This window comes from Gorilla gorilla, chromosome 3 (assembly GCF_029281585.2).
Source record: "Gorilla gorilla gorilla isolate KB3781 chromosome 3, NHGRI_mGorGor1-v2.1_pri, whole genome shotgun sequence".
Lineage (NCBI taxonomy): Eukaryota > Metazoa > Chordata > Mammalia > Primates > Hominidae > Gorilla > Gorilla gorilla.
In genome coordinates, this window is record NC_073227.2 from 90,444,690 (window position 1) to 90,467,838 (window position 23,149).

A 23,149-nucleotide genomic window follows, 5' to 3' on the forward strand; every position below is an offset into this window, starting at 1 on the left:
AAAAATATCTTTAGAATATAAAGATACAAAAAAAGATACAAAAACATCTTTATTCTTTATATCCTCATTCTATGAGTTTTCTCTACTGTTAAATATAAATACTTTTTTTACTTTTAAACTTTTTTGTTTAAAACCAAGACACAAACATACATATTAGTCTAGGCCTACCCAGGGCCAGGAATATCAAGACATCCCTAGCAACAAGAGTTTTTCAGCTCCATTATAATCTTATGAGATCACCATCATAGATAGTTAGGCATTGACCAAAACATTGTTATACAGCGCATGACTATACTTATTTTTTGTCAATTGTTGTGCTAAATACTGGCGATTTGGGGAAAATATTGTTGTGCTAAATACTAGTGATTAAGAAAAAAGATTCTCTTTAATGATCTTACAGGTTAGATAGGGGAGATAAACATATACAAAATTTCAAGAAATGTAATAAATGCTCCAAAAAATTACAGAGCTTTTTGTTTTAAAGCAGAGGAGAAACTGGCTCTGCCTACACAAATTAGGAAAGGTCCCACAGGTGACCCTGAGTTGAACTTTAATGGATACATAGGTTACTGACAGGGAAACAGGCACAAATTAGATGCTCAATAGACATTTACTAGATAAGCTCTACACTCAAATTGGTATTTTTGCTTGTTGCTTTTATTTTCTTTTTTTTTTTTTATTGAAAGCGGATACTTTTAACGATGTTTATTTTCATTGGACAAAGACAAAAGAGCAAAAGATGGGAGTGAAATACTTTAAAACATATTTCTAATAAATATATAAAGTTCTATTAATCTTAGGAACAACCTCTAACCTGAGAAACAAAAGATAAACATCTTAATAATATTCTTGTTCACTAAATAACATTTCTATCAATTTTTCATGCAGATACAGAGTAAATATAACCTGATGAGTTATTTCCTTATGAAAGTAGCTAATATATCTAGGAGACAGTATTTATTTAGAATTCTATGTCAATTCAATAATGCCCAGGCAGAGTTGAAACTCTGGCCAAAGCCATGGGCATCAAACCAAGGTAGCTGAAGGACACTAACAGCAATACAGCAAGGTGAACAGCAAGGCATGGACCACCTATTGGATGCTCCCCACAATCGCTTAAGGAAGCTTCTACTTACCCTCAAGTATCCAAGACTTTAGCACGGGAATGAAATAACAGCAGAGAGACACACTGAATTCTAATTGCGGTCACTCTAAATGAGAGCCCAGCCAGAGACCAGTCTCCCCAACAGTCAGGAGAAGATCAGTTCTAATACACTCACAGGAGAACAGAGCCCAGAAAAATCCATCCCTCATCCACATGTTCTAACTCCTCTATGAAGTAAGTTAGAATTCAAGGGGAAAACAGATAATATGACTGCCCACTTTAGAAGTTCTTCTTGACTAGGTTCTGGCCTCATGCAGAGGAAAGTAGTAATTCCAAAACATTGATCTGCATAAAAAATTATTTAGTTTCTTATTTGTTCTTCAGATTTCTAGGAACATTCCTGCTCTGAAAATTTTGACTCCGTATTTTGGGGTTAGGCAGGAATTTGCAACTTGAACAAGTAATACAGATAATTAATCATTTGCTCAAAAAGCATTTGTCTAATACATGCCAAGCACAGGTTTAGAGACTGGGACTATTATTTTCTAATGGAAAAGGACAGGAAATAGTAAATGAACATATATAAGTTAAAAAAACATTTTATATTGTAATATGTTATGAGGAAAATAAAAGGTAAAATAATAAAGTGTTTGAAGAAGTATTTAGACAAAGTGCCAAGGAAAGCCTCTCTGAAATGAAGACATTTGAGCCGAATCCCAAATAATACAGGCAACATTACTGAGAATTGAGGTAAGAACATTCCAGGGGCCATGAATATAAGTGGAAGTTCCTGATTTAGGAGAGAGTTTGGCACATTCTGGGAACAGAAATGTCATTGAAACCAGCACACAGTGAGAGAAAAAGTGGTAGAAGTTAAGGTAAGATGGATAAAGAGAGACCAAATTATTTAGAAACAGTCCCTGGTAAAAAGTTTGAATGTATTGTAAGTGCATAGGAATCCATTGAGAATTTAAGAGAAGAATAATCATATTAGATATATGTTAAAAATAACATTTTTATAACTGTGTAAGAAATGAGTATAGGGCGATAAGAGTGAAAGTAAAGAGACCAAAAATGGAAATATTAGGATGGTTCAAGTGTAACATGCCAGTGGCTGGGACTAAAGCAACAAAGGTCAGATTAGAAAGTGGTGTCAGATTTGGGGTATATTGTTAAGATAGAATTAATAATTCTTCTAACAGGTTGTTGCAGGGAGGAGAGAAAAGATGACCTATAGGAGTCACCAGATGTCCCCTGAGCCACTAGTAGTATCATGGTACTGTTTCCTAAAGGAAAAAAGAGACTAGTGGAGAACTAGTTGTGAAACAGGGTATGTTTGGAAATAGAAGATTCTGTTTTGTTCATGATAATTTGGAGATGTCTATTTTACATGCAAATAGAGATTTTAAAACAGCTATTGGATACTTGAATCTACAGTTCAGTGAAGGCAATAGCCTACTGATGATACTTAAGGTTATAGGAATTGAGTACATTAACTAGAAAGACATTAAAGATAGAGGGAGAAAAGATAGAGTGGTGGTGGATGCTTTTAAAAAAAGAATTTTTAAAAGTTCTCCTAAATTTAGAGTTTGAGGAAAATAAGAGGAACCAAAATGGAAATTAAGAGCAGCTTTAAGTGACTCGAGGGGAAAAAAAAAAGAAGGAAAAGTCAAAAAGTTTTACCAGTCAGAAAAATGAATCACCATGCCAAGAGCTGCTACAATATTGAGTGGGAAGAATATCTAACAGCTACCACTGGATTTGGCTACACAGAGATCATCGTTGATCTGGCTGTTTATTTTGAATGGTAACAAGAATGACAAGAATGAAGTAAACATAGGACAGGATTATATGGGGTCTTGGGGTCATGTTGGAGAAATAACACTTTACATAAATTGATTATTCCTTGTATGTTTAAATCTGTATATTTTAATGACTTCAGAAATCTTTGGACCCTAAAACTTACTGAGGAATAAATTAATGTGTGTGCTAATGCTAAAGTCACAATGACACTCACTCTAGGCTCCAGATGACATCAAATGTCTCCTCACAATCTGAAAATAGTCTTTCTGTAAGTGTTCAGGAGAAAGCACTATCTCCTTAGATAATCTCTACAAACAGAGATTGTGGCTGTCTACTATACTCCCAAAAGTACTTTGTTTCTAATACAAACAGTTTGTATGTGTATTGCTTGTTTAACAGAAGTGGCTACAGGAGAGTAAAATTTTGATATTCCACTTTGCTCTAGTTTGTTGACCATTTTAAAGAGCATTTTATGCTATTTTTTCCATGGTTTTTACATATAGCAAAGACTTTTGAAGCATACACACATTTCTTTTTTGTATGCTTTTAGAAAATACCAATTTTCTAATGCCTTACTAATCCTATGGAAAGTTGTGTTCATCATTTACATTGCAACTACTGTTACAAACATTATTGTACTTCAAGAACAAAATAGAGTGTTGAGGTCAGCCTGGTACTAATGAAGTGGCTGAGAAATAAAATGAGACAGAAAAAATAAAACTACATGCATGTAAATACCATCAAGGGAAGATAAAAGAGACATGAAGTACATTTCAAAAGTAAGAAACATTAACAGAATAACAAGAAGTTGTTACTAAAAAAGAGTGTATATGAGTCAATAATCATTATGTCACTTATTGCAAAATGTTTTTGTTTACAATGCTTAAAATGTGAACTTATGTACCCACAATAGCCTCTTACCCAGTCCCAGTGTGTGAATGGTGGTATGAATATACACTGATTATCAGGACCTAAACAAAGGGAAGTTGCAGCTGGACTGAAAAGCCCTGCTGGTTCTCTTCGCACAATCCAGGGACATTCCAGAATCAGGCCATGCCCCTGTTGATGGATGCATAAGTAGATAAAGACTGGTGGATTCGTTCCAGATTATAAACATTCTCAGTTTGGAGGCCTTGTTCAGCACCATCGCAGCTTCCTTGGAGATTTCAGAGCCTGTGAGTTCTGATCCTCCTTTTGCTTTTCTTTGGAAAACACAAGAGCATTGCATAGCTCCATTATAAAATCCATCTAGTTCGTCTACTCCAGTCACTCAAAACACTTTCACTAAGGTTGCCTTAGATCAGTAGATATGGGAAATATCCAATGTTACCAGTACTCAAGTAAATTTTAGACTATGAGCTCCACAAGAATAGAGATGTTTACCTGCTTTGGTTACTAATTTATCCCTACTACCTGAAACAGTACCTGAAATAAGGTATGTACTCAAAGAATAATGTCCAGTACCTGAAATATTGTATGTGCTCAAATAATAATGTCCAGTTTTGCAAATCCCCACAAAAGCTACATTAATATTTGAAGTGAATGGGTGACACCATGGTAAACATGTTTTTATCTTGGTGGGAGAAAAGATTACTAGCACTCTCAGATGTTCTTAAAATATATTTTCCTGTGAAAACAATGTCTTCAGAAGTGTTCTGAGTCTCTGCTACTTGTAAATTAAATAATTCAATACTCAACTGAAAATCATTATCACTCTTATTACTCTAAATAAATGGCTGAGAAATTACTATGTGAAATAGAACACCTTCAAAATTTGAGGAATGACCGGATCATGATCTTTCAACCACGGACTCTGACAATCAAAGGAAAACACTGTGACTAAATAGTTCAGATAGAATGGCTGGTGTTATTACTTTAGCAACTTGGTTTAGCCATTTTAAATTCTGTCATCTCTTTTTGAACCACAAAAACCAACTATTCTGAGAAACAGAAAATTTCATATTACTATTTTACTCTGTTTAATCCAAATAAGTATTCTAGGGTTTAGAATATTGTTCCTAACTTTCTAAGACATGCAATACTTCTAAGAAACAGACAGGAATATAGACATAACTACAATGCTGATATTATTTCTTGTTTGTGTTCTGGAAGTCCTACATTAATTCCTGTAAGTTCCTCAATCTGGTCAGGTCTTCACAGCCAAAATAAAGTCACAATTAACATTATTTCTTTAGAAAAGCAAGTAAAAGAAAATATTCTTTCCTGAATTATCTAAGCAAATTTTGTTTAGCTATTTTTTGCCAAAATATTCACAATGTCAGTGGGTTTGTGATTTATGCTCTAAGTCAAAATGACTTTCCTTAAAACAGAACAATTATCTCCAATTCAATAATTTAATAATTTTTTTTCAAAATGGTTCACCTATATTATTGAAATTTAAAATCTTTAAAAAAGTTTATTCATAAGAGGATAATAAATCACTAAGTATGTAGTCAATGCATATGGGAGAAAATGTGCTGCAGCCCAAACGCAAATGATTCCCCACTTTATACTGATTAAAATGTTTCATATATGGGTTTGACTTTTATAAGGAGGTGCTCTTGGGTATGTGTGAGATGGCCAATTATTTAATTTTTAAAAATCAATAATTGTAATTCTGGAAGGAAGAAGACCAACCACAGTCAATACCAGATGTAGTATCACTTGAAATCCAGGTTCTTAAACTAAAAGAAACAATTAAAATGTGAAAGTACTGTGGCTATTTTTCATTTCAACAGCAGTTTTAAGTTTAAATAGATAGGATAAGTTGAATAAGAATACAATTAATATTTTTTAAAATTCTTCTATATTTCTTTATAAACAAGAAAAGATTATTTAAAAAGATATGAATACTTTTTTCAAGCTTTATGAGGGATGACTCTACATCCTTCTCTGCATTTCATTTAAAAAGACTGACCCAAAGGTGACCCTGCTATCATCATCTTATTGGGTAAAAAGTAGGAGGGAGATAGAATAGCGCGACTCAAGGTACTAATACCCTTTAATTGGTCTTCAGTTATTTTTCTTGGGTCTTCTCTACAGCTGACAGGCCAACTCAACCTACTGCCAACCAAGACCTGACTGGCACGAGGAAAGGTAATGCTGCTGAAACACTTGGAGAAAGTGATCCTTTTCACAGTAGTTAGTTGGGACATCACCATAGTTATTTCAGAATCACATTTTCTTCCTTTTAGTTATTGTTAAGTTTGAATATGACCTAGCATCACTTTAAAATTAATTTCTAACCTAAACCTAAGTTCCGGATGGTGTTATGTTCAAATTTATTTTTAACTTTACTTTGGGTTCCAGTCAAATTCTGATACCAACTAAATCATAGCAGCCATTGTGAATTCCGAACAAGAAGGCATTTAACGTATTCCTACAGACAAATGTTGAGAGTTAACTCCACAGGAAGTTGGGCTCATGATAATAATCGCAATTAACCCCTTAATTACTTTCAAATTTTATTTCTATAAAAGTCATAATTTTACTTGTTATGGAATAATTATTTTTTTAAACATGTTTTTCAAATATTCATGAAAGCTGGATAATTCTACCATTTCACGGATTATTTCTTCTTACCAAGTGATGAGGGCAAATGCAAATGTAGCTGATTTGCAAAGTATGGTCTTATCTCTGTGATTTTTGTTTGTGCCAAAAGGAAATTACTATCATTTTATAGAATATTTTCTTTTGTTTACATATCATTTTACTGTGTGAATTGATAAGGGGTCTGTGATTCATCATAAAAACATTTTCAGTCTATAATCCTAAAAGATCACTAGCAAGTGAAGCATTAATAAGGAGCTTCATCCCACTTAAAGAAATACGAGTTTGCTTAGATTGCTCAAATTGATTCCAAATGAGTTCCATCGAATGGAAATTTGATGACATCGTATGGGCAGTTTTGAAGTCACTTTAGTAGACAGCCTTCCTAATCATTATTGCCTGAGAATCAGACGCTAATGGAGTCCAGTTGGCTTTCCATCCCCTATCTGAGGCTTTAATTCTGTGAATCTTTTTTGTAAAGTTCAACTTTGTAGTGATTCAAGTTTATATGAGTATGTCAATAACAATAGCTGCAACAAGATGAAGTTAGTAATTACTTCCTAAACATAATATATACTTAAATATAAATAGTTTGGGGTATCATATATTATTAGTCTAAAAAGATGATTTATTAAAATCAAATAAGCAAGTATGACACTGTATATACTCTTTTAGAAAAATAAGGCTAATTTATTTCTTTAAATATTTTAGTCAAAGCCACTGTAATTGTCATCTCTATACTTCTTATTAAAACAATCAAGTTAATCATATCAGTTATGATTACTGGAGAAGTATGTTATAAAGAAAACAGTCTCATAACCCTCCACTTCCCATTCCATCCTACATACTTCTGTTGGATTGATCATGGAATTATAGAATTTTAGAAATCTCTAAGTTCAAACCCTGGTTTTATAGGTAAGAAAATGTAAAGCCCAGGAAAGGGAAATCACTTGATCAAAGTTACAGAGGTAGAGATAAGGCCTGGTCTAGAATTCAGTCCTCCAAAAAATGTATAGTCATACACTTTCTAGTCCAAAAACACTCAATTGTTTTCTGTTGTTTATAAAGCCATGCCTAGCTTTTTAACCCATCATTATCTTAAAGGTGTCTACTTTTTCTGCTCTAAACTTTCCTTCCAATCTTATATTTCCCTTCTCATACAAGATTCCAATCAAATGTTCATGGCGATTCTCAAGACTTTCTCCTCTACTTGAAATATTTCTCTCCCTATTAAATACTGCATAGGCAAGCCTCACCTGTATGTCATTTTTTCCACACAAAGACTGCTGCTTCTCTTAACTGAAACTTTTATTAATAGAAAACCACTTTTGTGGCATTTTCTACTTTTTTCCCTCTTACAGTTGTTTTTCAGTATATGTTTCAACACTCTTCCTAAAATTGATGCTACTCATTGGCAAGGCCTGTATCATATTTACATTAATAATCTCAACATTTGACATAGTAATGATAATTTGATAATTCCGTTAATATTGTCAAAAATTAAATTCAGAAATTTTTACTCCAAGTTTGAGTTTTTACATTCTTTTGTTAAAATAAATTTTTCACATCGGCTAAATCTACCTGTAAATCTGGCTTTTTTTCTTAATCAAGGAAACATTGTATTCAAGTCACTCCTAAATTTCTAGTAACAAATTCTTTTAAATTAATTTTTTAAAAATTTATCTTTAGGTGCAATAATGAAGAGTTTTCTTCTAGTTGTCAATGCCCTAGCATTAACCCTGCCTTTTTTGGTAAGTTAATTTCATCTAACCAGATTGTACTGACTTTAAGAAAATTTTATTTAAGGGCTTTAACTATGCAAACTTCTAAATACAATTATACTTCATAGAACAAAATATCTACATAGTTGTTACATTTTTAAGGTTAATTTTTTTAATATTTATTTCTATTATAAAATCAAAGTCATGTTCTTTTGGATATCCATTTAGTTCTGTGAATTAAGATATCACACTTAATCATGTACAGGAAACTTTTAAAATTCTCATGCTATAGAGAAAATACATTCGGGGGAAAAACAATACTGAAAACATTTTAAAATTGTAAATGCATTAAGGATAATTCAGAAAGAATAAATACAGAAATCATAGTCTGGGAATCAGAAATTATTTTAATTAAGTTCCTATCTCACCCAGACTCCAGTCTCTTTATGGAAACAAAATCCTTCAAAGGTCAACTTTGGTTAAGCTTTTTCACAAGTTTCAAAGACCTTGATACTTCTGCCTTTAATATTCGAATCATTAACTTTTGTTATATTCTTCCCCATTATGTCAATTGACTGACCCCTTTCCAGGGATCAACGGCCATAAACAGCTTGAAGGCTTGCAGGCATTATCTTGAATTATATGCAATGTTTTAAGGCTTCTGGACCTAGAAAAAGTTCTGTTTCTTTCTTTTAATTTTTTGACTTGTTTTTATTGCTGTTTTGGCTATTGCCTCTTTTTATTTTCTTGTTGATCTGGGGATTCTAGGCACTGACAAAGGAGGCAAGCATAAATAATGGTATATGTCCTCCTCCTAGATTGTAAAATTTTGGGGAGCACTAGTCCTTGTTCTGTGAATCTCTGTAATATTTATTTATTATTAAGTTTAGACTTGCTTTTAAGTTAACATCTATTAATTAATTCTATTATCTGCATGTTGTGCTTGTGTATAACATGTCTATTAATTCTATTAGGTCAATTCTTGGAGTCAAAATTACCTTTTAAAACTTTGAGTTCTACAACTCAATACTTTGTGGTCACCTGAACATTTGGAACTTAGGTTGTCTCTTTGAGTAATAGGGCTTAAAGTTTAAGTCATGAAATGATCTACAAATCCCTGCTGCATAGCAACCTCTTCCTGAGCTACCTGAGCCGGATTTGTCTTCCAAACATTCCTTCCCATTTTCACAAAGGCTTCAGGCCTCAGGGACATGAACAAATATACAGAAAAAAAATTAAAGTTTATTGATTTTACCATTCAATCTTATGAGTAGTCAAATTTATACAAATTAAAACATCAATGTGATACCATGTTATATGTACTATTTTATCCCTTCCCCCAAAATAAAAATAGTTAGATAATATTTTACTAGCACCTATGCACTAAACTGCATAAACACATAGCCTATTGGTGACATTATAATTTGACACAACTTTTCTATACCACAATTTCATAATTTCTATCAAAGAATCAAATCTCATTTGTGAAAAATCATTTTAAGGTATTAATGAAAATTATTAAAAAGGCCACTGGTATACAGATGTTAATCATCTCTCTGTTTATAATTAAAATTTTATCTTAATAGATAACAATAAGAAATAAACATTTCATGACATAATCATTGATCACTTAGTTATCAACTATAAAAATGTAACTATGAAACCTATGATATAAATAAAAAAAAGAGATACCACATTTCCTATAAAAATGCAGGATACTTTTTAGACAAGCATATACCAGGAATACATAATATAGGTTGATATCGCATTAAGGTATCTAGATTGTCAGAATTTTTTAAAGTATACTTTCTACAATATTCATATTACTTCTTTTTTTTTTTTTTTGAGACAGAGTCTTGCTTGGTCGCCCTGGTTGGAGTGCAGTGGCACAATCTTGGCTTACTGCAACCTCTGCTTCCCAGGTTTAAGCGATTTTCCTGCCTCAGCCTCCCAAGTAGCTGGGACTACAAGTGCCCGCCACCATGCCCAGCTAATTTTTGTATTTTTAGTAGAGGCAGGGTTTCACCATGTTGGCCAGGCTGGTCTTGAACCCCTGACCTCAGATGATCCACCCACCTCTGCCTCCCAAAGTGCTGGGATTACAGGGTGAGACATGTGCCCAGCCTCATATTACTTCTTTACATTTTAAACTAATGATTTAATATATTTAAAGAAAAGCAAGTCTTTGTCTCAAAGCAAGGAAACTTTATTACCTTCTCAAATTTCTGATTTTCTATACTCACACCTTCCAAAAGGTTTCTAGAGTCATTTTATACCCAAGGAATACATGTGTAATGTCCTAAAAGAGAACTGTCAATTTACAAATATTTAATATTATACCTCCTTTCAAAAGTTTCTAAAAGCTTTGGAGTTTTTAGTTTTATAAATACATGTCTATAAAAATTGTTTTCTCACTCCCGATTCTCTAAATATGTCACAATCCAAAACTAAGAAAAGCACTATAAAAACAAATGAAAGATGGTATTAAAAACACTATTATTTATATGTTAAGGTTATGCAAGAGGCAATATTTTAAATCTTCTAAGTAAACCTTATGAATCATCTTAGTATGAGAGCAGAGAAAGGAAAAAAGGCTCAATGCTCCTCTAATTTTTAATAATGCAACAATGTATGTTTAATAAAAACTAAATAGAAATTATTCATATTTTTCATTTAAGCATATTTGTTGGCATGGGGGTCAGATGACTAGATTTTTCCCACAGTGACTTTTTCATTCTAGGTGGTGATATTTAAAGACAATATAAACATGAAGTTTATTATTACTAATCAGTTAGACTACTACTGTTGCTTCTTAAGTAGTCCACAGGCCTCATAGATCACTCATGAAAAATGTTTTAAAAAATAAAAAGAAAACATATTTTGTCTTTAACACAAAACATTTTTTTAACTGATTTAAGTACTTTTTTTTTCCTTTTTAACTTATTTCTCATTATTTCTTCTTCTGGAACTCCTCAGGCTGCGGAGGTTCAAAACCAGAAACAACCAGCAGTAAGTCTATTTTAATTACTTCTGTTAGAGGCATGAACTACAAAATATATTCTGCAAAGGTCAATCGTATTATAGATGCCTTCTGTCTAAAACCTAAATATTTCATTTCCATAAAACAATCTAATAATATTTGCAAGAAAATAATTTCAGCAACAGGTGATATGAATCAACATTGATGTTCATCCGAAAGTTTTATTTTCTTATATAACCCAAGTCACGTATCTTTGGTTTTCATGTATATTTAGCAATATGAGAAAACTCTTTCAACATTTCATATTGGAAAAAAATGAAAATATAAGTAAAGCTTAATATTTCCCCTTTCCACTTTTTAAGACAAGGGAAGATCCTTTTCTGACCCATCTTTGAATACTTCTCATACGTCTATATTTACTTCCCCTTTCGTTTCCCAAATATGTTTGAACACATTTAAATATGTCTCGTTTTAGGAGAAATGTTTGCTTTGTAGTATAATTTTGTCAATTTATTTCTATTCATATGGAAAGGTCTACTGACAAATTTTTAAACAGAGGCACATAGATATAGACAATTCTTTATCTAATGTTTTGTGAAGAAAATTAAACCAAAAAAAAATCCAAAATCTAAATCCAGGAATCTCTCCACATCACATTATGTTACTATTCTGCTATAGTTTAGGAAAAAATAAATGTGCTCTTGGGCTAATTTTTAAATGAATAAAATTTGAGACCAATTACAAATATGTGGTGAGAATACATATGTGTGTGTGCGCCATTTTGTGTGTCTGCATGTTGTGCTTGTGTATAACATGTCAAAGTTCTCAATGAGATTTTTCTCTGTGTTGTACCTATAATAGCTAACATATAAGATCACTTTCCATATATGCCAATCTCTGGGCAATATGGTTTACATTATGAATAAACTCATCTAATTTCTTGAAACAAATATTATATTAATATTATCAAAATAATATTTATAATATTGAAAATCATAAAGTGGAAAGGCAATGTACAAATCAACATCTTATAAAATAATATTGCTCCTGGGTTCCATACTTCTAATATCTTACTCAATGGTAAATACTATATTATTTCAAAAAATGCAGATTTAAGGTATTTCCACATTTGGGTCTATAATAATAATATTCTGTATAATTTATTTTTTTTTTGCAGTGCCATGAGAATGATGAAAGACCATTCTATCAGAAAACAGCTCCATATGTCCCAATGTATTATGTGCCAAATAGCTATCCTTATTATGGAACCAATTTGTACCAACGTAGACCAGCTATAGCAATTAATAATCCATATGTGCCTCGCACATATTATGCAAACCCAGCTGTAGTTAGGCCACATGCCCAAATTCCTCAGCGGCAATACCTGCCAAATAGCCACCCACCCACTGTGGTACGTCGCCCAAACCTGCATCCATCATTTATTGCCATCCCCCCAAAGAAAATTCAGGATAAAATAATCATCCCTACCATCAATACCATTGCTACTGTTGAACCTACACCAACTCCTGCCACTGAACCAAGGGTGGACAGTGTAGTCACTCCAGAAGCTTTTTCAGAGTCCATCATCACGAGCACCCCTGAGACAACCACAGTCTCAGTTACTCCACCTACGGCATAAAAACACCAAGGAAATATCAAATAACACAACACAGGTAAATTAACAATATATAAAATGAGTAATTCCGACAAGAAGCATGGATTTATGAATACAACCATAAATTCTAAAATAGTACAAATAGATAAACTAAGTGTGTTACAGAAGCAGACAAAACAGGGTACTTACAGTTTTACCATGGTAAACCCATAGCATTGATACACCAGATTCTGTTCCAACTAGAAATTTAAAATAATTTTATTTGACAAAATGAAAATAATTGGCAACTTTATTATCAAACTTTTTTCTGACAATTGGGACACTCTTAGAATGTAATAGTTTTATTTCATCCTTATTCACACACAAACTATGACAGTAGAGTAAAACAGCAAGTAACATTTTCATGATATTTCAAAAATAATTTTTAGAAGAAGTTATATAGAATATGAGTTTGAGTAAATTTTAATTCTGTAACAATTCTCTTGCACTCTCATTGTAGTATGAACAGAGTAAAAGGAAATGATATGCTTCCATGCATTTCTTTATTTCAGACATCATTTCCAAAATGATTCATGAAGTTAAGCCTCTCAAATGTCTCCTATTCTAAGATAAATCCATGGAAGAATTATAATGCTTAACTTGAAAAACACACAAATATTAAAAGGATACTTTCAGAACACAATGTGATGCAAAGTGTTACTCTTTATTACTTGGACCAATGGATAATGGCAGAATCTAAAATAATTTGAAACTTATGAGAAGAATGTAAACAAAGAGAATGATTAATAAAGTGGAAAATATCCAGAGTGTAAAATAATTTGGGGAGAAAGTTGCAAAATGTGGAGTTTCTTTAAAACAAATATTTTCAGTCCATCAGATGTCTACATGTTTTATGATCTAAAATACCAGACAATGGTCTCTGATATCATGGGACTACCATTAGCCCAGAAAAGGTTGCTTCTTTCATCTGCTTGCCTAATGACCATAGGCTGGTCATTACTTTCTCTGAACTTTTATTTTCTCATAATTCTGGTTGCTATGAGACTCAAGAGAGAATGCACATGTGAAAGGATTTTAAAAGCTGATCAATCTGTAAAATGTCATGTATTGGAAAAGATAAAGTAAAATTCATACCAGTATCCTAAGTCTCCACTAAATGATAAAAACCGTACATAATTATGTCTGTTGATTCCCATAGTAACCATATGAAACAGATATTATTCCTATCTCAAATTTAGGGATAAAAACCAGTAGGACTGAGGACATTAAGTAAATTATCACAGCTAGAAAGTGCAAATGGGAGGCAAACCAAACCTGTTTAATTTCAGATAGTGGGGCTTAATTACTATGTCATTGATTTTTATATGGGCTGTCTAACTTGCTGAAAAACAGGGAAAATACACTGTGATTTCCTTAGACTAGCATATGGGTAAATTGTGTTGTTTAGTTGCTGTTCAACAGGATATCCGTTAAGAAAAAGAGAACAAGAGCTGGTTAAACAGCTGGCTTATTATATTTTGGAGAACAAAATAAGAAAATTAATAAAGACAACATGAAAGCAAGTTATTTAATAAGTAGTTACATATTTTACTGATGCAAAACATAAAGAAGCATGTAAAAGACAGTTTTTTTCTGTAAATATTACATAATGTCTATTATTTTCAGTTTACTATATGCCTATTTTAAATATTTAAGTTTAAATATGTAATCTGATTGACTTATTGGATACAGACATAAAAGGAAAATTGTGGAAGCTAAATAAATATATATCATGAGAACTGTTAACACACTATGAATAAATTTCTAAACTATCATTATTTTTTATAGGACTTGCTGAAACCAAATGACTACTTCACACTCTCCTTCAGCCATTTGTCTGCCTTCAGTCAACAGAAAATGTGATTTTCACAGATTCAGCTCTTCTCTCCTTACATTTTACATTCATGCCACATTCAATATTTTGATTCTTGCACAATAAAGCCAACTGATTGCAACTGATTCTTTGAGAGGAGTTTGCAAAGGTACCTCAGGGATCTCTGAAACTTTGAAATGCTATGACAAATTTAGTGTGAGTTAGAGTATACAAATTTACCTAAAGGCAGTGCTCATAGTTTCATCAGGTTCTCAAAGTGGTTCATGGTCTGACACTAAGAATTTCTCCTCTAGGATGACACTGGGACCAGAGAAAAGCCAAGCCATAGTGTTCCAATCCAGGGGACCACAGAGTGACTCTTGAGAGCCATGGGAACTCTAGAGTTAGCATTAAATTTAAGTGACCAAATGTATTGCTAACGTTAGTCTAGATTATTCCTGAGAGCAAATTCTGGGCACAGGCAAACTACAAATGTCCATAACTAAAATCACAGATATGATGCAAAATTATGGATGTTGACAGAGACTCTAAACATGCATGACCAGATTTCCCCACACTGGACTCCACAGTCTCACATCTGTTCAAACACACACACACCCCCACACCCACACACACACACACACACACACACACACACATCACACACCAGAAAGCTTCTGGAATTCAGGTATTCCAGTTTGGAAAAACTCGTGAATATTCAAGGTCCAAGGATAGGACATAGTTGTTTTCTTAAACAAATATTGCAAGGAAAATCAGGTCACCTTTGTGCTTGGTCCATATTTAACACATCATGCCAGAAAAAATAAAACTCACTCAGCCCTTACAAAATGTTTACTGGTCACCTATCTAATCTTCTGCTGTGACTCCCAACAGATGTGCTGTTATTAGGATTGATTTACAGTGTTTTACCTGCTCTCTCACTCAAATAGAGAGTCTTGAACAGAGACATGGAAGGAATATGGCATGGCTAGACCTTATTTGTTATGATCATTAATGATATTATTAATTTCTTAAAAAACAAAGTAAATATGTGGAAAAGGCAAAATATATATCATTAATTTAAAATCTTACCACCTATTATACACAAGGTATTATAAGAATTATTGTGATAATACAAACAATATTAATGGCTGATAACAATAAGCAACGAGCAGTTATAAAGTACATACTATTTGCCAGTCAATCTTCTATTTGTTTATATGTATTTACTCATTTAATATGTAGTCATGAACTACATATATTTATTCTTGTTGTTATTATAAGTGAAAGAGAAATGAAGTAATTTTCCCCATGTGAGGCTGAGATTTGAACTCAGAGTCTTGCTTTAAAGTCCATGCTCTTTAAAAACTGACACATGGACCAATGGAACAGCATAAAGAACACATAAATAAAACTGAATGTATTCAGTCAACTAATTTTCAGCAAGGGTACAAAGAAGACACAATAGCAAAATTATACTCTTTTTAACAAATGGTACTGGGAAAACTGGATATCACAGCAAAAGAATAATATTGGACCCATATCTTACACCATACACAAAAATCCACTCAAAATGGGTAAAAGCTCAATGTAAGACCTGAAACTTTAAAATTACTAGAAGAATACCTAGGGAGAAAGCTCCTTGACATTGGCCTTGGCAAAAATTGTTTCGGATATCACACTAAAAGCTCTGGCTACGAAATCAAAAATAAGTAAATGTTCTCACTCATAGGTGAGAATTGAACAATGAGAACACACGGACACAGGAAGGGGAACATCACACACCGGGGCCTGTTGTGGGGTGGGGGGAGGGGGGAGGGATAGCATTTGGAGATATACGTAACGTTAAATGATGAGTTATTGGGTTCAGCACACCAAAATGGCACATGTATACATATGTAACTAATCTGCATGGTGTGCACATGTACCCTAAAACTTAAAGTATAATAAAAAAAAAAGTCCTATAAGAAAAAATGCCATCTTTATGAATCTCTGCAATAAAACATGGCATAAACCTTTAAAAAATAGGTAAATGGACTACATCAAACTAAAAAGCTTCTGCACAGCAAAGAAAATAATCAACCAAATAAAAAGACAGCCTATAAATTGGGAGAAAATATTTGCAAACCATTTATCTAATAAGGGGTTAATATCCAAAATATATAAAGAACTCACAAAACTCAATAGCAGAAAAACAAATAATCTGATTTTTAAAATGAGCAAAAGACAGGCCTGGTGCGGTGGCTCACGCCTGTAATCCCAGCACTTTGGGAGGCCAAGGCGGGCGGATCACAGGTGAGGAGATAGAGACCATCCTGGCTAACATGGTGAAACCCTGTCTCTACTAAAAATACAAAAATTAGCCAGGCGTGGTGGCATGTGCATGTAGTCTCAGCTACTCGGGAAGGTGAGGCAGGAGAATCGCTTGAACCCGGGAGGCAGAGGTTGCAGTGAGTCGAGATCGCGCCATTGCACTCCAGCCTGGGCGAAAGAGCGAGACTCCGTCTCAAAAAAAAAAAAAAGAAAGAAAAAAAGAAAAGAAAAAGACATAAATAGACATTTCTCCAAAGAAAACAAAAAAATGGTGAACAAGTATATGAAAGGATGATCAGCATCACTATCAAGAAAGTACAAATGAAAACCACAATAAGATATCACACCACACCTGTTAGGATGACTATTTCAAAAAGACAAGGGATAATAAGTGTTGACAAGGATGTGGACAAAAGGCAGTCTTTGTGCATTGTTGGTGGGAATGTAGATAGGTGCAGCCACTGTGAAAAACAGTACGGAGGTGCCTATAGGAATTAAAAATAGAATTACTGTATGAACCAAAAGGCCCTTTTCTGGGTATCTACTCAAAGGAAATGAAATCACCCTTTGTAACGATATCTGCACTCTCTTGTTCATTGCAGCATTAGTCATAATAGCCAGTGTGGAAACAACTAAAGTATATATCAAGGGATATGGATAAAATACATTGAAATACACACACACACACACACACACACACACACACACAGGGATATTATTCAGCCTTAAAAGAAAGAGATTCTGCTACTTGCCACAACATGGAAAAACTTTGAACTTGTAGGACAGAAAGCTAAGTGAAACAAGCCAGATATAGACAAAAAGAATACTGAATAATTTCACTTACATGTAGAATCTAAAAAAAAAAAAAAAAAAAAAAAAATCAGTCAAATTCACAAAAACAGAGAACAAAATGGTAGTTACTGGGGGTGGGCCACACTGGAAAGATGTAGGTCAAAGGATACAGAGTTGCATGTAGGATGAATAAGTCTAGAGATCTAATGTACAACATGAGAACTACAGTTAATAATATTGTATTTATTTGAGGTTTTTGTTAAGAGAGATTTTTGATGCTCTTGACACACACAGAAATGGTAACATTGTGAAATGATGAAAGTGTTAATTTCCTTGATTGTAGTAACCATATCACTATGTATATAAAAAATTATGTTGTATACCTTAAATACATAAAATAAAAAATAAAACTCTATTATCTTAATCATGTAAAAACTACTATAAAATCGTTTTCAATACAGCAGGTGAAATAAAACGTGAAGCAAAATACTTTGCAACAAGGAAAACATTCTTAATATTGGCTCATATTAACATGATTATGTCTAATTAAATAACATTAATAATAAGTTGCCAAAAGTAAGATTTAAGTTAAACACTTACCTCCCAGATATAATGTTACTCCATATTTGTATCAATTGGATTAACTAACTGGAATATTGTATGTACCTAATCCCTCAGCTACTATTTTTACATATTCACAAAATACATTGTTGAGTTGCTTATCTTTGACTTGAATAAATTACTTCAGATGCAAGGATTCATCCAGATAGAAGTGGTTTGTTACACATGAGAAATTGGGTTGTTGGCATAGAAGAGATCTGATCTGGAGGTGGTCACCCATAGTCATTTACTTCTGTCGATTACTAGTCTATTGCCCACTGTAAATACAGCATGTTTCCCTCCCACCTCTAGGACGTCATAGTCTAATGAGATTTAGAAAAACATTTTATTTCTCAATCCTGCAAAACAGCCATATTTGAAAGTTCCCAGGTACTCGGAATCCAGTGTTACATTATGTAACAATTGTTTATATAGCACTTTAAAATGTATAAAGCACTTTTACACATGCCAACCTTTTAACCTTCACCAATAAACTCTTGAAGTAATTTGTTATTGATCCTCATTTTACATATGTGGAAACAACTCCAAAATGGTCAAACATATGGTGTGAAAATGTATAGGGTTCATATTTACATAGAATTTGATCAAAGTTTCAGCTCAATATTACTTAGCTGTGTAACTTTGGGCAATAAATATAATGGAAAGTACTATATATTGATTTATTGATATATCTGTCAGGCTCTATAACAAGGGTTTTATAGGTATTTATTTTATATTGCACACTCTTAGGGAGGTACTATTATTATACTTATGCAGATATGAGGAAACAGGCTCAGAGGGATTAAGTAATTTGGCTAAGATAAGAAAATATTGAGTAGTAGAACTTAGCTTTGAACTCTAGCAATTCAATCCGCCAGCCCTCATTGCCATATCACTAGAACATATAACCTTTAATCTGATTAGAGTATTTAAGGTATTAGAGTACCTTATATTAGTTGGTCATTCAATAAGTGTTCATTCATTTATCCCTTAACTCCCTAAGTGACATTGCCAAGGACATCCACTGTCCTTAAGATAAAGTCAATTTTCATAGTCCTATTATTTACCTTCCCACTTCATTTCTCTTCATTAGATCATCATACCATTCACCCCAGTGACTCAAAGACTTCTGACACTGCTTTATAGCTATACCATCACCATCCTCCAGGACTTTTCTGAAGCTGCTCAGATCACCATGATAATTCATAGCATCTAATCAAAATATGAATCCCTGACCTATGTCCTTGAGGAAATAGTTCCTGAACTTCCAAAATCAAGTGATCCATTAACGTACCACCCAGTATGCTGGCCCTCCCAGCTCCTCTGTCCCTTAATGCTCCTTAAACTCGATGAAACCGGCCTATCCACCTCTCCCACTGGGGCTATAAACCCTAGAAACTGTATTCTGCTCACCACTGTCTCTCCAAGGTGAGGCCTAACACAGTGTAGGAGATAAATAAATATTTGTTAAGCAAATAAACAAGGAAAGGAAAAATGAATTGTTGGTGACTAAAGTAGAAATACCGATTTAATTGGATTAAATAGCCTAGGCTTTTCTTACCAAAATCCAGAAAGAAAAAACAGTGTTGACCTTAACAGTTTACTAGTGATGATGAATCAAAGCTATCAAAGGCATTGTTAGGCCAACTTTAAATACAAAAGAAAATTACTCAAATGATATTATCAATCACAGAAATCTGAAAGTGTAAAGAGAGAATGTTTTTATAATTTAATCTCAGTTTGCAAGGAAAGAAAATTGAATGTCAACAGAATGATAACCAAATTGCCGTATCAATATTATATATTATCTTAACTCTGGCTCAATATTTGGAAGAAGATGATAGAATCTCCTCTTCCTAATCTTCCTAGTGTAATGTGCTGTCGTAGTTGCCATATGTCCAGGATATTGGGATAAAGATTATAAAGCTAATAGTCAAGGCTAATGAGCAAAATTATATTTAAAAGATCAAGTGTATTATGTTTATGTCTGTATTTTATTGGCATATACTGAAAAATCCCAGAAACTTTGGAAGGTAAGATTAAACTCTTAAATGTTCCCCATAAAATAAATGTTTTGTATTAATACAGTTATTTTCCATATTAAAAATAATTCTTTTGAATCATTCATTACAAAATATCTACAAGTATTGTTGGGATGGCTAAGACAAGGACCTTAAATAATAAAATCTTGACATACTTCATGCTATGGAAGCAATAAATTTGAAATTTAACATTTGAAGTAATCATACAAATAATAAAAATGTTATAAGCAATAAAATTATTGTTTCTTTTTCCTAAGATGTAATAGTGAAACATACTGTTTTTACAAACAAATTTTCACAAGCAACTGATTTTGTAAACCAATTTGACTTTCTTTTAATCATTATTAACCCTTGCCAATAGTAATCATATTAAAATTTTCTCAGTCTCTCCCCAATAGGAAATAAGTAGGAGGGACATCAAGAATGAAGGGTTCCTTTATTAAAATGGTGCTAACTCATTCCATTTGGAGACAATGACAATCGTAGAAGAACCAGTTTGGTTAAGAGAAGAAGACATCTGACCAGAACATAGAGGAGAAACCCCCTGTCTAAGGTATCTATTCAGGGAAGAATTTGGGACATAGAGTTTTCTTTTAGGATCTGGGATTTCCGCCATTTTGACAAAACAGTAATAGCTAAATAAATCAATAACTGGAATTTAAATCTGCTGATTTAGGCAAATTAAACTTGTTTTTAACACTCTTTTATTAATTACTGGTGGGAACTGGTAATACATACTCACTAAAAGATAGATTCCCACTCACTTTCACTAATTCTACAGCTAAAGCTTATTCTTATGAATTATTCAAGTTTTATTGCTGTATAGCAACCATTGGTAAAATGGGATTTAAGTTAAAAACTCATAAAGCAAACCTGTCTTTGTTCAGAAAAAATTCTATACCAGAAATGCTTCACCTCTGCCTAAGACGTTTCCTGGTATTAAAGTAGATACTAAATTCAATACCTGCCTCAACACTTTGAGACCTCTGTGGAAGCATTGACTATAGTATTGTCCTGAGATCCTAAAAGCATGAGTTGCTACTTTTTAAAGCTAAAAACTTCTGTAAAATAAAATTTTATTTAAATAATGGGCTTATTCTTATATTTAAAGAAGCACTTAGCTCCTAACCCTAATTACTCTAAATTACTCTTCTATTATCAGACCTTTATAAAGTTCACAGAAAGCTCTCTAGTAACCAGCAAATTATTTTGTGATAGCATTGCTGCCTGAGAAGTCTTAATTCCATAACAGATTAAAATGAAGGTGGATTTGAATAACATATTCATCACTACACTATTAAGTATGGATTATCTTTATTCTTTTTTTTTAAGTCTTGCTAAGTTCCATGAAGAAAAAATGAAGGCCTTCATCTTGACTATGATCATCTTGAACATTATTATATTCTTCTTGGTAAATTTTTAATTGTCTTAAATGGGTAATTTTGTTGTCATTTAGAAAAAGGTAAAGGTGCCCACATCAATCATATGCCACAAAAACATCTTATACTAAATCATCATTGTGTTTGCAACCCAAATAATATATGCTTTGTTGTATTAAAAATTTTTACCTTGAACTTTATTATATCTTTGTATATATTTTCATACAATGATATTTGTAGCCAACAAAAAAAATCAGAAATTTATGTCCACACTAAAACCACACAGATGTTTATAGCAACTCTAATTCATAATTGCCAAAATGTGGAAGCAACCAAGCTGTCCTACAATAGGTAAATGGATAAATAAACTGTGGTACATCCATACAATGGAATATTACTCATCATTAAAAAGAGATGAGCTATCCATCCATGAAACGACATGGAAGATCCCTAAGTCAATATTACCAAGTGAAAGAAGCCAATCTAAAACAGCTACATACTGTGTAATTCCACTATATGACATTCCAATCAAGGCAAAACGATGGAGACAGTAAAAGGATCAGTCATTGCCATGGATTTGATGAGAGGGAGGAATAAATAGGTGGAACACAGAAGATTTTACAGCAATGAAAACTATTCTGTAAGATGCTATGATGGATATACGTCATTATACATTTGTAAAAACCCATAGAATGTAAAATACCACAAATGAACCTTAATATAAACTATAAACTTTGGGTGATGATGATGTGTCGATGTAAGTTAATCCACTGTAATGAATGTGCCACTCTAGTACAGGATATTGATAATAAAGGAGGCTGGGATAGGGGGCTGAAATAAGGGGTATATGGGAACTCTCTGTACTTCACACTCAGTTTTTCTGTGAACCTAAAACTGCTTTTGAAAAGTTTTTAAGAAAAAGAAAGAAATGAAAATCAAAATATGAATAACATCAAAATGGCTATTTCCTATTTTTATCAATTAATTTTTAAAATACACCCAATGTAGCTTGATGCCACACATATTTACTTAAACATGTATTTTTAATTTAGACAAGCGAGAGTCTTAAAACTCATGATCTGTCGAGACAAATGTCATCAAGGTTAAATTCATCTTTCAAAACCAGAAAAACAAAGACCTCACATATCCAGGCTGCACTAAGACAAGCCTACATCCAGACATCAAAGAAATCATCAAGCCAGGCTTCACTTACTGGCTTGATGATTTCAAGTCACTTACTTGACTCAACCAAAATCACCTGTGTCAGTTTTACCAAACCAACCTCTAACAACCAATTCTTTTAAATCTTCAACATCCAAGTCTACATCCAAACATTCATTATCTTAAAATCCAGCAAAGGAGTCTAACTCTACCAAAAAGCAATTTCTAGCTAAAAAG

The 23,149-nt window shown here is 32.9% G+C and overlaps 1 protein-coding gene across 2 annotated transcripts; it reads left to right on the forward strand.

Moving 5' to 3' along the window:
* The first annotated feature begins 1,908 nt into the window (after window positions 1–1,908).
* Window positions 1,909–14,771, forward strand: CSN3 (casein kappa). Of its 2 annotated transcripts, XM_063705126.1 has the most exons (6): window positions 1,909–1,983; window positions 5,951–6,004; window positions 8,147–8,208; window positions 11,155–11,187; window positions 12,336–12,831; window positions 14,601–14,771. In XM_063705126.1, exons 3-5 carry the CDS (start codon window positions 8,155–8,157, stop codon window positions 12,795–12,797), a joined length of 549 nt encoding a protein of 182 aa, XP_063561196.1. In that variant the 5' UTR covers window positions 1,909–1,983; window positions 5,951–6,004; window positions 8,147–8,154; the 3' UTR covers window positions 12,798–12,831; window positions 14,601–14,771. The 2 variants fall into 2 exon arrangements, with proteins under 2 accessions (XP_063561196.1, XP_004038822.2); XM_004038774.5 differs by lacking the exon at window positions 1,909–1,983 and having other exon boundaries at window positions 5,936–6,004.
* The last annotated feature ends 8,378 nt before the right edge of the window (window positions 14,772–23,149 follow it).

Coding starts and splice junctions, on each gene's coding strand:
- CSN3 (XM_063705126.1), top strand. CDS start 8,155: ATGAAGAGTTTTCTTCTAGTTGTCAATGCCCTAGCATTAACCCTGCCT. Junction 8,209..11,154: donor CATTAACCCTGCCTTTTTTG/GTAAGTTAATTT, acceptor GGAACTCCTCAG/GCTGCGGAGGTTCAAAACCA. Junction 11,188..12,335: donor AAAACCAGAAACAACCAGCA/GTAAGTCTATTT, acceptor TTTTTTTTGCAG/TGCCATGAGAATGATGAAAG.